Below are 17,333 nucleotides of genomic sequence, written 5' to 3'. Positions count from 1 at the left end.
ACTGAGGTGCTGGAGTGTGTCTAGAGATGGGCAGCAGAGCTGGGGGAGGGTCTGGAACACAAGTCTGATGAGGAGCAGCTGAGGGAGCTGAGAACATTCAGCCTACAGAAGACTGAGAGGAGATATGATCACTCACAACAACTACCTGAAAGAGAGTTGCAGTGAGGGTGGGGTCAGTCTCTTCTCTCAAGGAATGAATGATACAACAGGGGGAAACTGGTTCAAGATGTGCCAGGGGAGGTTTAGATTGGACATTAGGAAGAACTTTTTTACTGAGAGGGTTACTGAGCATTGGAACAGGCTGCCCAGGGAGGTCGTTTAGTGATGGGCTTGGCAGTGTAACGTGAGCAGTTGGACTTGATGAACTTAAACATCTTTTCCAACTGAAATGATTCTGTGATTCTATATTTCTTCTCAGATCTCCTCCAAGTCTTCTTAATCCACTGACTTGAACAATCACATTGCTCTAAAAGCTACACAATGGATGGTTTCTTTCTCGAGTGCTGCTTAGCCTGCTCATTCCCTGATACTTCTGCACTCCTGTATAGTAGTCCTGATCTTGCCTTAGGCTGTTCTTTTTTATTTTGTTTTACTTCTTGCCTTTTGTAAAGGATGGACAGAAATAATACAAGGAACCACAATATAACTAGAAACATATTTTAGATGAACTTGTTGACACAATAACCACACTGACTCCTAACACACAAATCTCCTCATCTTCGTCAACCCTATAACATGTCTGAAGTAAATCTCCCTGCTGATGTGTAAGGGCTCATTCATTCAAACAATGAGAAATCTAGTATTTCAGAAAAACAATTCCCTACCAGAATCAGTGTGGGCTTATACTTACCTTCCAAATCCTGGCCATTGCCCATGTCATACTGCAAAGTTACACTAAGTTCAAAGCTCTGATTAGAAGCTCATACACATACATATTTCAAAAAACGAAACACACAGCTCATAAATTTATGAAGAAATAGCATACTATTCATATACAAGTAAAACACCTTTTCCCCTTACTCCAGATAAAAAAGAAGATGTTTCTTAAAAGTGTCCTATTTTGTTCAGAGAATAAGTACAATATACTGCTGTCTGTGGACAACTTTACCACGTGAGTTCAAATAGGTTCATTAAGTACCTCAGTTACTCTGTCTCTACAACAAGAATATTATTTACCTTTTTTACAATACCTAGGTAAGTAAATAAATGTACTAACATAGGAATTTCTTGGTTGATGGAGATACAGGGCTGTAAAGTTTTGTTATGAGACATTAAAATATATTTAGTGGAATTTTACCAGGTGTCATTATTTTTAAAGATAATTTCACACATGGCTTTGTAGAAATCCAATCTGTCATCATCACTGCTAGTTTTACTAATAAACAGATTGGATAAAAGAACATAAGGCAAAACTGGGAAAGGTTTAACATATTTTTTTGGTAAGGAATCACTACAAACAATTTGTTCAAACTGTTAACAGCTGTCACTGTTTTTATTTTTCTAGTCTTTCAAATGAATACCCCAGAAACTGCTTCATACCTTAGCCTTTTTTTTTTTCTTTTGGCTAAACAGCAAGTGTTTGCATCTCACAAGATGGCTATGATCAGAAAACAGAAGGATGGATGAGTTCCAAATCCCTATCTAAAGGAGTATAAAGGCCATGGTCAGGAAGTGACAGGAACACAGTAAGACTAACTAACAATACAAAATCTGGCTGAGGCAAAACAGACAGCAGAGCCTCTCAGCAGGCTACAGGTAGCAGCTGGAGGCCTTGGGCAACTCCAAGGAAGGGACAGAGCTCTGCCCCCCTTTCCTGGACTTCTACAAGCTTACTATAACTATTGAGTGCTCTTATCCTTTTTTTTACCCCCCTAAAAGTTTTACTGTTTTGAAGCACATTACATTTCTTGAAGGACTGCTGCAGAACTCTTGCAATAAAGATTCCCCCAGTTTTCTGCCTTAACTCACAGAAGACCGCCTTCCACATATTTGCTCTTGTGCCAGTATTGTTCTTTAGCCTGATTAGTTCTTTTCGCTTGCTGGCATTTTGTCCACAATGCATTTCTCCACAGCAACGGCATCCACTCATGCAATTTAATTAAAGCCCAAGCTTTACAGACACTCGTTTTTTATAACTGTCCTAGTAGTTCCTTTCACATGTGAATACACACAACTAGAGTGGTACATAGTATTTTGGAATAGGTTTAACTACAGAAAGGTTTCCTAGTTCTATTTTAAGTACTTCGTGCTTCTCAGGATCATTTGTGTCTTCTTTCTAGATAGATACCACACCATTTGCTCACCAACATCCTGTGATTACCTGTTATATTACTTCTCTCATTAGAAAACTGCTTATTAGGCTTCTCCTTTTTATGCTAAGGTCTTTAGTGAGATATTAACATCATGTTCAAAAACAACCTTTAAGAAATATAAGAACAACCACACATGGTCAGAACAAAGGCTTGGTATTATGTCTCCAATAGTGGCCATGAGCAGATGTCTGGAGAGGAATAAGAACACAGCAAACATACAATATTTCACCTTAGAAGTCTCACCATATCCAATTGTTTTCAACTTGGTGACTTCCTGAGACAGATATGATTTCTTCAATTCTAATTAGTAACTGGAAGACATATTACATCTTTGATCTCTGTTTTTCCTTTGAATCTTTTCTAGTTTTGTTTTTTTATGTATTTACCATAACCTTTTTGACAAGGATCAGAACTACAGTCATGTTCAAGACATGGGAAAAGCTTGGAGATAGAGAGGCACATCAACAGTCTCACTTTTACTCTCTATTTCTTTTCATAATGAATCCTAACATTGGATTTTCTTTTAGACTACTGCTCAGCATTGAGCTGACACTTTCATGGTCTCTCCTTCCACACTAATAGTTCACTTTTCCAAATTTTTCCTTTGTTTTATTGCTTTCCTATCTTTCAATTTTTGCACGAAGCCATAAATTCTCCAACAGTGACAATTAATTACAATGACAAGCCATATAAGTTAGACCCATGTCATTTCTGCTCTGCAATAAAGAGCCTTGCAAACAGTGGTCTGTGGGCTACAACCACTCCTACCTACAAAAAATACCTGGGAAAAGCAAGTTCTGTTGGAGAAATACAGAAATATCTATAAACCAGAAAAGTCTGAAAATCATTTATTTTTTTTTCCCCCTATAGTAGTGCTCCCTCTACCAATTGGTGTTAACTGAAAAGATACAATAGAGACACACTCAGAGGATTTAGGTACTAGGATAAACAGAGTAGTGAGGTATTCTGGAAAACATTTACAAAAATAAAAGGGTCTGTACAGAAAAAGAAATTTCTAAATCACTCTACATCCCTGTAATGTATCCAGAAATTTCATGTTCTCCCTAGTGAAGAGCCGGTCACCTCACAGGTTCTGTTGTGCTGAATGCTCATTTTCTGCTGCAGTGCAGGCCTTCGTTTTGGACCAGAGCACAGAAAGTAGCAGTGATATAGTACTGCACAAAGAACAAATCAGCACTAAAGTCTCATTCACTACATTTTGCCATTAAGATTTTGCACCATCTTTCTGAATTCGAACTGTGTCTGGCAGCTAGAAATAAATTAAGTCATTTCTGTAAATACAAGGAGCTTGCTCACTACATGAAATAGCTCTGCCCTCCAAAACCTTTGCACTTTATCTTGAGCTTGGACCTCATTATTCACCACATTATCAATATCACGTGTTCCAGGATCTGCATGAGGTGAACAGAATTTTTCAGAAAAGGAATTGGTTTTTAATTAGCTGCCAGATAAAGACAAGAAAAGCAGAAAACAAGAGAAATGTAAGAACTTGATCCATTCGAGTTAAAGCACCTTCGAGCTTTGTAGAAAACCTCAGTAAAATACCTCAAAGAGATCAAAATAAAAAGTGAAAGATTAATATGAAAACCAGAAATAACGGCATCTACTTGGTGCAATTACAGAAGACAGACTGAAGGAATAGACTTCCTTCTCTCCCAGGATAGGTGAATACATTCATCAGTGAAGGCCTGCCAAACAATTTAAAATTAAAAGCTCATGACTCCTTCCTGCATTAACTTCTGAATATCTGTAAATCTCTGTTCAGTTTTGGTTTCCCTTCCTTTTTATCTCTCTATCCCTTCCTACAGTAATCCTTTTCTCCAGATATTCCTACTATTTAATGCACTTTCTAGCTGCAACTAAATCTATCTAAAGCTATGAACAGATGATCATATGATTAAACTACAATGGCACATGACTATTTGCAGCTAATGTCAAGAGAGTCACATTAACTGTATGAACTCCTAACCTTTAAAGCCCTTGATGTAAAACACAGTATTTGAAAGCACCTTCATGTTTTAAATTTAACATAAAAAATTTTAAGATCTTCAATCTAAAGCAAAGAAATAATTGAATATTGGTGTGTATCTCTCTCCCCTTGCTTTCAAACCCCCATTAAACACAAATCTTTATCAAGAGACAGGCTCACTGTCTAACTGCACATTCACCAAAAACCCAGAGCCTGCTGTGCAACCGTCTCCAAATACTTTTCTAATTTATCATCAGTTATACTTCTTATTTGGAACTTAAGGAAAATATAGGAATGAGAGCTTTTCCCTACCCCTGTTTGTCTTTTGCACAAATGTACCACTTTCTGCATGTTTTCAATTTTGTTGTCAACTACTCTCCATCATTTTTATTGGTCATTGATACAGAGACAGAAGAGAAAAAGTATTTTTTGAAAAACAGAATACTTGATAGGAAAAAAAGAAATTAGGAGTGGCACTTAAAGGTAATGTTAACATTTAAAAATCTCCTTAGCTTTCCGGGTGATTAGTCTTAAATAAGCGTTTACATATTCTTTTCATGCAAACCAGTTTTAATATAGATACAGTTTCTCCAATAAATTCACAGACACAAAGAAAACTGGCAACTTTGCTGCTGCCTTTTGCACAAGAGTATCACTTAATTTGTTACAGATATGTTAGAAGTGCTTACCATGTTCTCCTTGGCATCCAAGACCCATGTTTTGAATAACTTTATTTCTCACATATATGTCTCCAGCCTATGCCATTATCATTTCTGCTGAGTCTAAGCACAGAGTACAGTGCATAGCAGCAATACCTGAGGATGATTCTAACAAGCTAACTTCAGGGCTGATTGGTGGAACTAGCAAGTAATGAATATCATGTTCATATTGGTTCTGAGAACCAACTTACTATTTCTTCACAGTGCTACACATGGTGGAAGAGATACACTGTTATAAATAGAGATTGCCACAATCATGGAAAATTCAAAATATTTTAGTTAGACATTGTTGGCACTTATCAGGAAATCTCCTTTTTCTGAAGGGTAAGATCTATACCTCTATTAACACCAGGCCCACTAGCCCTACTGCAGCTAGGAATCAAGCCAGGTGCAGGAATCCTTCCTATCCCACATGCAGAGACCACAAGCATCTTATTCCTCTTCAGTGCAAAGAAGGCAATGCCAGCCCACTCACGACTGATAATGAGTGAGAATATTTGCAATGCAGATTCCATCCAACCTAACCAGCTTCCATCATACAAATGTTTGTACTTTCCCTGTTTGAGAATTCTACAAAGGAGAAAAAAACCTGTTGCTCAATCCACATTAGAAGACAATATATTTTGTGTTTTATTTGAGGGTTTCTAGGAGAGCAGAAAGGTTTTTCTTGCTTTATTACCATGTTAAATTTGCACTTGTGGTTGGATCCTGAATACATTCTGTCCTTAAAGAAGGAAAGTTAGAGGAAAGCTTTGGGGTGCATATAACCACATCACTAAATCAGAAGACTCCTTTATTGCCCACTCAATCTCTAGTCTGAAGTTTCTCTTGCTCTGTGCGTGGAGATGGCAACTTACTAGTGATGAAGTGTGTCAACCTAAACGAGGAACTAGGGATTTTGGACAGCTATGGTGAAAAATCATAAGGTTGTGGACAGATGCAGTTTGTAGCAACAATCCAGCATTTTCCAAGCACAGGAATGTGCCAGACCTTCCTGCTGCAAAACCTTGTAGTTAGAACACCTGCAACTTGCCTAAATTAGCTGCAGATCTAGAACAACAAAGCCATACAGAACACATGCAGGTCATATAGGTTGACACCTTCCCTGAAATGCTTACAGAAAAGCACACAGAAGATGACTCTTGGAATCTGTGACAAACACCAGGGAGGGGAATGTGAGTCCTACATCTTTTAGTACTCTCTAGTACTAGCAGTATCTTCTGGTATCTCCACCAACAACCTGTATGGCAGCACTGGGGTCAGAATGCTTCATGGTAATGAATATGGATGCTGGCAGAAATTACAGGGACCTTGACATTTTCTGCCACCTCCTGTGCTGCTCTTTCCATGTAACTCTCTTCATCCGTGAGGGAGAAGTATCAAGTTCCTATACCAAACTGACCTGACCATCCATTTCTCCTTCTTACTAAGGTGGAAGTCAGTCATATCTAACAAAGCCATGAGAATTAAATTATACCACATTCATAAAACTGATGTATTTGCAAACAAGCCATGAGGTGGTTTGGTGACAGGCTTCTTGAGCTCAGCTCTGCTCCTAAATTTCACAGGACATCAGTTGCCACCAGTGCTTCTGAAAGGAAAAAAAGCCATTCCCACAAGGCAGATGCAGTCCTGGGACTCAGCTGAACATACTCAGCCAAAATACACTGAGACATACAAACTAAAGCTCTGAATTTTCTTCAGAGAACCTACTCTACACAGCTGGGAGATCTGGATGGCACCTACTTATTTCCGTTCAGACTGATGAAACTACAAAAGTAGTCTGTGTGCAGGAAGAGATCTCTGCTGAGGAAAAGAATGACAAGTCTATTTCCATGCTTAAATCTGCAAAGCTGCTCAAACGGTTACAATGAGAGATCTGTGCACTTTGGCACAGTAAAGAATTGAGTTTCAGATCATAAAATCTACAAAAATGCATATTTGAACTAAACTGGTATTTATTCAGCACCAAAATAGCCTGAGGGTTACACCTGCATACTCAAATTAATTTTCAAGTGCCTCTTTTGCTATGCAGGGTATTTTGTGTTACAGTTGTACCATACTTCTATAACCTACTTGAAATGTATTTCCCCTTTTTGGAGTAACAACTTTCTGGAGATGTCTCATAAAGTCCAATTTGGAAAGAAATTGAATAAAGGCAAGAGCCTTCCCCACATACTGCTTCCTGACTACCACACAGAATACCTGCTGAGCAGAGATGAAGCAGGTCTCTGCTGATTTCAGAGCACAGGTTAAAACACATCGAGCTGTTAATAAATGGAGGCTTATATAAAGCCCTTTAACATCATCATGAAAGACAGCTCTATATGACTTACTCTGAAGTGCTTTTAGATGACTGTTATTGAAAGTGGAGGATATATATGTTCAGTGCAACAATAGTCACAGAGGGGATATGCAGAAACGCTCACCTAATCTCGGTCCCAAGGGACGTTAAACTGTAGTGCTATCATTCCTGACAAATGTTTCCTCTTAAAATGATTGCAATTCTCTTCCCCTCCTCCCCATATACACCAGTAGTCTACTCCAGCACTTTGTTACCCTTATTATTCTCCTCTTTGCTGCAATTCAAACTTTTTACTTCTTGTCTAAACATCAGCGAGATGGGTAGTAGGCTGTTTGCCACTTCACTGAAGTCTCTTATAAGCTCCCATGAAAGTCTCCTCTTTGCGTGAAATACAGTTACTTTAATTGGTACTCCACGGTAGGTTTTCTGAGCCTCTAATCACTCTCTCCACCTTCCTCTGGATTCTCTTCAGTTGACCCAAACCTTTCATAAAATTTAGTATATCAGTCCACCTACAGTCACTTCAAGCCTGAATCAGGTATAAGGATGACTTCAAATGTCCTGTAGGACAACATTGCTACATCATCTGACACAGATTTATGTGTGGGTAAATGTTATGAACTGATTAAGATCTTTTATTCCAGTAAAACTGAAGCTGTAATTCTACAAAACCAGAAGTAATACGTATGTACATTATCAAAGACAATGTTCTCACATAAGCAAAGTACGCAATTCAAATTATTCTGTGAAAAGTACACAACGTGTCCAGGAATCAGCTGTACTAAGTCATTATCTCTCAGCCAGATATACAACTACATACAAGAATCACAGAAGCCAATTCTGTCATCCTGAAACCTTTCACAAAGAGCTTACACCAGAGCACTCTGCTTGTCTGATGGGCTAGATGCGTGGTCTAGTTTTCCCTGGCAGAATGCTTCCAGACTGTGGTCAAATTGCAGCTATGAACCACTTAAAACTATAAAGAGCTCCAAACCAGCACAGATCAGATATATTGGAAAAGGTCACTTCCATTTTGTGACAATGTTTTTTAAGAGCTTGAGGGCAACTGGCTGCACTTCTCCTGTGCAAGATTTTCTTTCTTTCAGGCAATGAAATTCCTATAACCTAAAACTAAAAACCAAAATTCTATCCTTTGTACTTACCCTTCTTTTTGGTACTCCTCGTCCAAATTTGACAAAAGCTGGGACCCAGCAACAGACAGATCAAGTGCAGCTAAAGGTAGATCTCGATAAGCAAAATTAACAAGCTGTACAGGAGCAATGCTTTTGGTTTCTTCTTCCACTTGTTGTGAAATTATCTCAACTTCTGAAACACCGCCTTCTATTTTAGGCCTGAAAATATAATAAGCAAAATAAATCTCTCTCTATATATACATATGTAAATAAATAAGCAAGCAAACAAAAATAAGTTAGAGACATGAACTTCACAGAAACCTAAAACACCAGCAAATTAAAAGGCTTTTGCAAGGTCACTGAGGGAGGTGGTCCTCGCTGGGAGGACAGACCAAATCTCTCCAAACTTGACTTTCATAAATCCCACTGCAATCAACAGAAACCTCACAAAGGAGAACAGCATTTCACTCTGCTGAGTCTGGTTCAAAAGTACTAAATATAAATGGATATGTTATAAACAAACAGTATGAGAAAAATGCACAAACTCAAAAGCAAAATATTTGTGCAAAACACAAAGAAGGCATGTAGCTTTGCCAACTAAACACCGCTTTGTAAATTAGATCAGCAAGCAATGAACAGCTAAGCTTAACCATTATATAGAAATCAACTGTTAATTAATGAATACAGTTTGACCCCTTTGCCACTGTGGATCGATATTCAGAAAATTTTGATGGAAGGCAACTTTGTTTCATTCTACTAGAAGGGATCACTCTGTTACAAGTTATTTTAAAATAATCCTGAAAGGAGAGCAATGAGTCAGAAGAACTATGGATTGTAACTATCCTTACGTACAGCTTCTAAATCTGAACATGTATTCTTCTGTCACCCTGCTAACATTAATGGAACCTCCATGCAGCTAAAACTGGAGTTTCACTATGTATATGTCTTCTACATTTATAACAAGATACTACTTATCTAGGAACTCAAACTTTGTCAGTTAGTATATCATCTAGTACTTATGAAGGATGATTTCATTGCAGGAGACAGCTTGCAGGTCAAGCCCCAGCAAGGACTGATCCTTTGCAGTACCCAGTGAAAGCTGTTTGCTTCATTTAATTCAGAGGAGGTGCAAGTATAAACTTCTCTAGCTTTCATCCAGGGTAATTTGTTAACTTCTGAAGAAATCTCAGGCTACTTGTCAGAGGTTTTCAACAGCAGGTGTGAAGATACACTTTTTCCCTAGGGATATAGTTAACAAGTGTTTAGCATCCAACTTCCTTCTGTTATTTGACTACAAAAGTTGTATAGGTGATTTTATTTAAAGCAGCTTATTAAAATATTTCTGCTATTCAAGCCACTTGAATAATAGTTTGGGGGTTATTTTTTCCAGAAAACAAATGAATAATTTAGAAGAGTTCTTAGCTCACATATTTTATAAGTCTAAGGGTGTGGGTGAAGCAACTAAAATTCTACGAGAAACAGAGAGAGAAAGATTTGGTTGGTCAGAGTCTCACCATCAGACTACTCCTTTCAGATGGAAAACATCATAAGAGGAGCTAACTAATACCAGTACTATGCAAGAAAGTAACTTTAAAAATCAGAAACTGCTGTTCCATATCAAGTATTTGGCAGGAAAAGGGTGCAGATGTGTCATACTATGGCGGAATATAGAAATAAATGTAGAGTACTATTTGAACAATCTAAAGGCTTAACTTATTTTAATCTTTACTTAACTGAAAGTAATGAGATTCTTTCCTTTTCAACAGAACATGTATTCCTCTCTAAACAATCTGAAATCAGAATTCCAGAGGGAGAAGCTAATTTTAGCAAGTATTTTCTTTCTTTGATTTTCACCTTTAGTGCCATCCCATGGATATTTACCTTTACAAGCCCAATATGGTTCATTTTTGCACAAAAGAGCATATAGTGATGCTATTTCCAGTGTTATAAAGAAAAGGAAATGGGTTGATGCAGCTTTCCCTCTCCCACTAGTATTTACCCTCTGTACTCTTAGACAGGCTAAATGACAGACCTGATTTGACTGAAAAGAAAGAAAATCAGAACAACAGACCAGTGTTGGCAAACAGCTTTGGGACAGGTGGCAGGAAAGAAAAAAAATGGAAACAGATCTGAAAATAGATGACTTACTAGGTTTTCAGACACTTGCTGTTAGTAACACATTAGACGTGCTCACAGTGTTTTCTGCTAGCTTTAGATAGCTGACCAAATTGTGCTATTCCTTCTCAAAATACCAGCTTTTCCTTCCAGTAATACTGATAGAGCCCTCTTGATGTCATATCATTCTCCTACAGGTAGCAATCTGTTCCCTTCTATTTAAAATAACTATCCTCACATGGTACTTACTGAGGACTGGTCATGTTGGAGGACGCAACCAAATCAGTTCCAGTATTTAACTAATTCCAGCAGCTCTGCACAGAAGTTCTAGACTTCCAAGATTAGGTCTCTGTGAGAAGCAAAACAAAGTTATCTACAACAATGTTGAAAGAGCTCCAAAGAGCTGCATTGGCATTTATTATGTTTCAAGTTTGCCTAACAATTTAATTTCCCCTGTGACTCCCTTTCAAACTGATTAATTCCTCCATGTAAGGGAATCTGTAAAGCCGCAGTACATCTACTTATACATATGCACACGTGCTCACATATAAACTTCCATAAGAACCCAGATCTTGGATTAAACCACTTCATTGTTGAGAAAGATAACTAAGATCAGAATGGATTTTCAAAGAAAGCTCATGGCTTCAGGAGCACAAGTTCTACTGGAAACCAACTGATTTTTTTTTGTTTTTACAATTTAATATACTTTGAAAAGATGAACATTAGCTTTCTCAACAAAGCTTGGGGGTTTGTTCACCATTTTCCAATTTGAACTGTGTTCCTGACACTTTTTTCTACTTTAGAAAGTCTCTTCCAAGAATTAATTAATGTTGTCAAACATTCTAAGATGAGCTGTTATTGAGATGATATTTTGACCAACAAAAACCCATTAATACATTTGGAAAAGGAATGACATTTGCTTGTGGTAAAAGCTCCATTTTAGTTGCACTTGGACCAATCCATGGCAATCAGAATGGAACAGGAGAAGCTTGTGAGAATGAAACCCAGTGGTACCACAGGTTTTGGTAGATGGAAAAATAGAAACTGTAGAATACCACATAAGAAACAAAAATTCTTAGAAAAAGATATCACAATAAACTTTGTAAAGCTACAGTCAAGATTATACGCTAAATAATTTTAAAGAGTAACATAAAAAACCACTGTTAATTAAACAGAAATAGTCATTGTTGAATCAGAATATTTCTGACAATAGCATTAAAAAATCGTGCTAATGAAAAATGCTTCTTAAACTAAACTTTACAGAGTCACTTAGAAGCTAAACTGATAATACCAGTCAAGTATTTACAGTGAAGACATATAAATGCAGCAACAGTATGACCCATAGCAATCATTTTATTCCAAATAATAAAACTGAAACTTACACCTTTTGTGGAGCCATTCCCAAGGCTTTATTTCATGTCTTGCAACCTTATAATAATATAAAAGGTACTCAATGCATTTTCAGATTTTCCAGATAATATGCCTAGACATGCAAAAAGAAAGGGTCTACACCGTGATCACCCTCCTCAGGTAAGTCAGTCAGCCAAAAGCAATTTAATTATTCATATTAAGAAAAAAAAATTACTGACTTTAAAACAGAAAAATACACATATTTTAGAAAAAAACACACACTCCATTTACCTATAACCTCATAATACTCCTAATGTTAGAGTAAGAAGTAAATTTTTTCCAGATAAATGCTCCTTGATACAGCAGAGAGTTGATTTAACATCCATTTGATATCAATGGGATTTTCCTCCCTGGCCATCAGAGTCCTTGAATTACTTTATTTATTATACCCCTAAAGTAGCAAAATACCAAAACACTTTCCTTAAAATTATACATGTTTAAATCACACACTAAAGAGATTTGGTGAATCTGTACCGATGACAGCTTTATAACTGCAATTATACCTACCAACACAACAAAATTGAACTAGAAATCTCAGCCTTGTTTTGTACTGTTGGCTGCCTCACATCAGGTTGATACTTTTTTTTAAAAAAAACCACATTTTTTAATGAAAAATGTAGCCCAAACCTCTTGTTCTAAGCAGTCAGAGAAAATTGCAAAGGCATGAGGTACTGTGCACCTGTCTTGTAAGACTGAAGAGAATCCTGCTATAAACTGCATTTGCGGGCCTGGAATAAATGTAAATGGAGATATATTTGATTTAGGAAATGAGAATGGAAACTGGTCTCAAAGGACAGGCACACAGAAGCTGATATGGCAATTTCTTAACATGGTAAAAAAAACTCACCATTTGAGACACAGCACAGTGCTAATACAATGTCCCTCTCAAAGCAGGTTTAGAAAACAACATAATGACAAAAATGCGGTGCTAAATTTTAAACAAGTCTTATTTTCCAGATTAATCTCAAGATTTTGAGGCAACTTCAGTCATAACAATGGGGCCAGCAACACTGCAGTTCTTTCACAATGGACACGAACATATTTGTCCCTCTAGAATACCAACATGGTCTCTTTTCTAAAGGTGGAAATAGTTTCATATTCATACATAATTTTGTTTTATAACTCAACCAGATCTGACCAGTAGCCACAGCAATAAGCCAGACCTGCTTCCTTCTACTGGAGTTGTCAGCTCTACAGATAACATTTGCACACCACCAGGACCGAATGAGCAACCCGCAGCCAGGCAGCAAGGTCTTGTGATAGCTCTGACGGCTCCACAGGGAGCAGAGTCCAACTTGCCTGAGCTGAAGGGATTGTTACCATGACATAAGGTGCTCACAAAAGGGAGACGAGTAAGGTGGAAAGAGACCTGAGAGAGGGAGTCAAGTCTCCAAGGACTCTGTGGAGCCTTCCTGAGAGAAAAAGTGGCAAAAAAGTGAGTAATTTCTGGTGCAGATAACTAATCTAGTAGCTGATTTATTGAATTAAAAAGACAAATCGTTAATATATACAATAAAAGGGCAGCACAACAGAAATGTTCAAAACGGACATATAGGTTTTATCTACATCCTAAAGGGATTACTGCAATTCATACTCCTTTCTAGGCTTTATGCAAGTAATAGAAATGTCTTAATATATATTGATATTTTGCAGAAACTTATTCTTTTCCATCCACTCCATCTCTATACCTGTTATGTTCCAAACTTCCATGAAAAACCCCACAACTTTTACAGGAGCATAAAACACGTCCAGTTTCCACAGGAAAATTTCTGTGCAACACAGTGGTATTTAGAGACAGTAAGGGACAACAGGGAGGTTTTGTTCTTCTGCATTTACCACTTGTTTGCATTCCTACAGGATATAATGCAGGCAAAGAGCAATGATGTGTCTCTCTTCCCTATCATCAGAGAATGGCAGGAGGCAGAGGGCAAGTGAAAGTTTTTCCATACAGCCTTTTCCACACCTACGCCACTCAGTGTTCATTAAACAGGAAAGCCTCATCTCTCATGGTTTCACCCAAGGGAATTAGTTCCAGAGTTTTGGGGTTTTTTCCACTTCTTGGAACTGAGACCAGACAGCACATTGTGCATGCTAAATTGCCATGTAAGTATGAGCAATATCTATTTTGTGAGAGTTCAAATTTCATTTGTTCTGTGACGGGTCTTCAAGGTGAAATGGCTGTAGAAGAAGCAGTTTCCTAAGTTAAACAGAATTAATTTAAAAGAGATACAATAGAAAGGAAAGAATTGTCTCAAAAAGTCTTTTAGTGCAATCTCTTAATTGGTATACAATCCAGAAACATTCACTGGAATAAATGACTAACATAGTCTGGTATGTAGCAAGAGGACAATGCAATCATATGGGAAGCGTATTTCTGCATCTGGTTTTCTGGAGAGTCAAGTTTGTACACTAGTAGTCGAGCTTAAAATGTGTGGGATCACAGCTCAAATTTCAGCAAAGCTGACTCAGCTCTCTTCATCCCTCTGCAGTAGATAAAAGAAGTTGAGCTCAGTTCACGGAGCCCCGAAGCAAGCTTTTATTTGTTCTTTTCACAGGTGTTACACGCACCCATGTCCTCAAAGCTTTTGCAAGGTACTTTTGCTTGCTTATGATTTCTTTCACCTCCTCTATTGTGGGGGCATGGGCAAGCAATTGCTTCACAGTTGATGGGTTATGCTCAGAACCATGCAGGTTGAGGAGTGGGATCATGCGCTATGGTAGAGCAAAGGTTCATGCTGCTGCCCTTGCCCAGCACACATCCTGCCTGAGTTAATTTGTTAATGTTTATTTAGATCAACCTTCTATTGTCGGTCACCACACCTTGGCTGTAGCTTGCTAATAAGGAGATAAAGTCCAGCTTCAAAAATACACAGCATAGAACACAGCCTGAAAAACATATGTTGAAGCACAGCATGTGTGTGTGTACATATACTCTAAAAAGAAAAAGAAAACAAATCCCAAAAATCCCCACTTTAAGAGAAACCTTAAACCCCCAAAAAATCTGTACTCCACTTATGCATCAAAACCATGCCTTTTAGCAGTAGTTTAAGCACAGTCTTAGAAAACATGTGCTGTAATACAGTGAGCCCAATTGGGGTGGGGAACAGGAAGGTTTAAATTAAGCCTTTTGCACCTAAGCCTCTACTAACTCATTCCCTATTTAACTGAGCTGAAGTCAAGACCAGATGGTTCAGCACTATTTGTTGCATTTGCTCACATTCTGAGGAGTATTATCATGAAGGGCTCGGTGCTGGGGCCTGTTCTGTTTAACATCTTTATCAGTGATCTGGGTGAGGGGATTAAGTGCATCCTCTATAAGCTGATGACACCAAGATGGGTGGGTGCATAGGTCTGTTTGAGGGCAGGAAGGCTCTTCAGAGAGATCTGGACAGGCTGGAGTGATGGACCGAGGCCAATTGTATGAGGTTCAACAAGGCCAAGGGCCAAGTGCTGCACTTGGACCACAACAGCCCCAGGCAACACTACATGTTTGGGGCAGAGGGGCTGGAAAGGTGCCCAGAGGGAAAGGACTTGTTGATGGACAGCAGCTGAATATGAGCCAGGAGCATGCCCAGGTGGCCAAGAAGGCCAATGGCATCCTGGCTTGGGTCAGAAATAGCATGGCCAGCAGGGCCAGGCAATGATTGTCCTCTTGTACTCAATGTTGGGGAGGCAGTACCTTAAATACTGAGTTCAGTGTTGGGCCCCTCACAAGAGGGACACTGAGGTACTGGAGTGTGTCTAGAGATGGGCAAAGCTGGTGAAGGGTCTAGAGATCAGGTTGTATGAGGAGCAGCTGAGGGAGTTGGGGATGTTTAGCCTAGAGAAGGTTGAGGGAAGATATGATCACTCTCTACAAGTACTTGAAAGGCAGTTAGAGTGAGGTGGCGGTCAGTCTATTATCTCCAGTAATGAACGATAGAACTTAAGGAAATGGACTTAAGTTGCACTAGGGGAGATTTAGATTGGACATTAGGAAGAACCTTTTCACTGAGAGGGTGAATAAGCATTGGAATGGGTCACTCAGGTAAGTAGTGGAGTCACCATCCCTAGAGATATTTAACAGACATGTAGATGAGGTACTGAGGGATATGGTTTAGTTTAGTGACGGACTTGGCAGTGTGAGGGTAGTGGTTGGACTCAATGATCTTAAAGATCTTTTCCAACCATAATGACTCTATGAGGCTGTAATCTCCTGTACAAAGTACAAATACTAACTGAAACATTTGAGATTTTGTAGCTCCTTGTAAGTACATAACCCAATTCTGACATGTTCTCTTATCTAAAGATTGTTCCAGGCAGCTTCCAACAGCAGCTTAGGCACGTGGACAGGCTCACAATTGACATTCAAAGTAAATGCATAATGTCACACTTGAGGAAATGCTGTTAGCTGCAGCCCAGCTTCTGCTCCTTCTTCTGCTCATGCTGCAGCCATGAACCTGCACAGCCATTAACGTAAGCTGGCCCAGGAAACCAATTTGTCTTTTTAATCAACAACAAAAACAACCCTATTTTTCTTTTCCTGTACTTTGGTTTTTTGGGTGGTTTTTTTGGATAGTTTTTTTTTTTTTTTTTTTAAAAAAAAAGAAGGATGGCTTCCCTGATACAGGTCACAGTACAGCTCCAAAAATAATCATCAGCAAAACCAAGAGAGCAGGGCAGCATACTGTGGGCAGAGTCACAGAAACAAACAGCACAGTGCAGAAAAACTCAAATCAAACATGAAGTGTTGAGCCTTGGCCATTGGCAATATTCAACTGCAGTAAGCATCCAATCTGAAAAAGCTTAACAGGCTTGGGAAGCAGTAGAAATCAAAGAGCTTTCTGTGTCAGTTTGTTCTGCTTCTGTGTCATGCTGGAGCTTTTTATTCTCAACCTAGCATATAGCAGGAAATGCATTTTTTTCCCTTTATGCAAAAAAAAAAGTTATATTCTTATTTCAGTCTCTATATTAAAATTCTTATATGGTCTAAGGCTCAAATGCGAGTAACAGAATTTAAGCTTCCTACTAGGCAAGCCTAAGGAGATGATGAAGCTATCCAGAAAAACAGAACCAGACATTACCCCAGCTGCTTTCAAAGAGACAGGAAAAGTGTGATTTAGGGGTAGCTACATTTAGCTCTTGTGAATTACCCTAGCCAAATTTCTTCTGTGATTAACACCACTGATGTCACACCAAGGATCAGCATGAACCTGATGTGATCACTAATCTCTACAAGTGCAACTCCCATTTCTCCAAGTACTGAAACTAGGATCTCAACCTGGCAATTTTGACACCTATTTTTGTTTCAGCCTCTGAAAGAATTTTAACCAGCTTCACACAGTAGTAAGAAAGTTTTATTGGCTGTGC

General features: G+C 38.5%; 1 protein-coding gene across 1 annotated transcript in view; it reads right to left on the bottom strand.

Annotated features, from left to right (window-relative positions):
- Window positions 1-10,837, bottom strand: part of TMEM266 (transmembrane protein 266) — a 62,940-nt gene extending 52,103 nt beyond the window's left edge. The window contains exons 1-2 of the mRNA XM_062000461.1: window positions 10,824-10,837; window positions 8,490-8,678 (exon numbers count right to left, since the gene is read on the bottom strand). Coding sequence (XP_061856445.1) covers window positions 8,490-8,678; window positions 10,824-10,837 — 203 coding nt within the window. The remainder of the gene's footprint in view (window positions 1-8,489; window positions 8,679-10,823) is intronic.
- Between the last annotated feature and the right edge of the window lie 6,496 nt (window positions 10,838-17,333).

This window comes from Colius striatus, chromosome 7 (genome assembly GCF_028858725.1).
Source record: "Colius striatus isolate bColStr4 chromosome 7, bColStr4.1.hap1, whole genome shotgun sequence".
NCBI classification, from domain to species: domain Eukaryota; kingdom Metazoa; phylum Chordata; class Aves; order Coliiformes; family Coliidae; genus Colius; species Colius striatus.
Note: the sequence above shows the minus strand (reverse complement) of the source record. Positions and strands in the feature narration are given on the sequence as shown.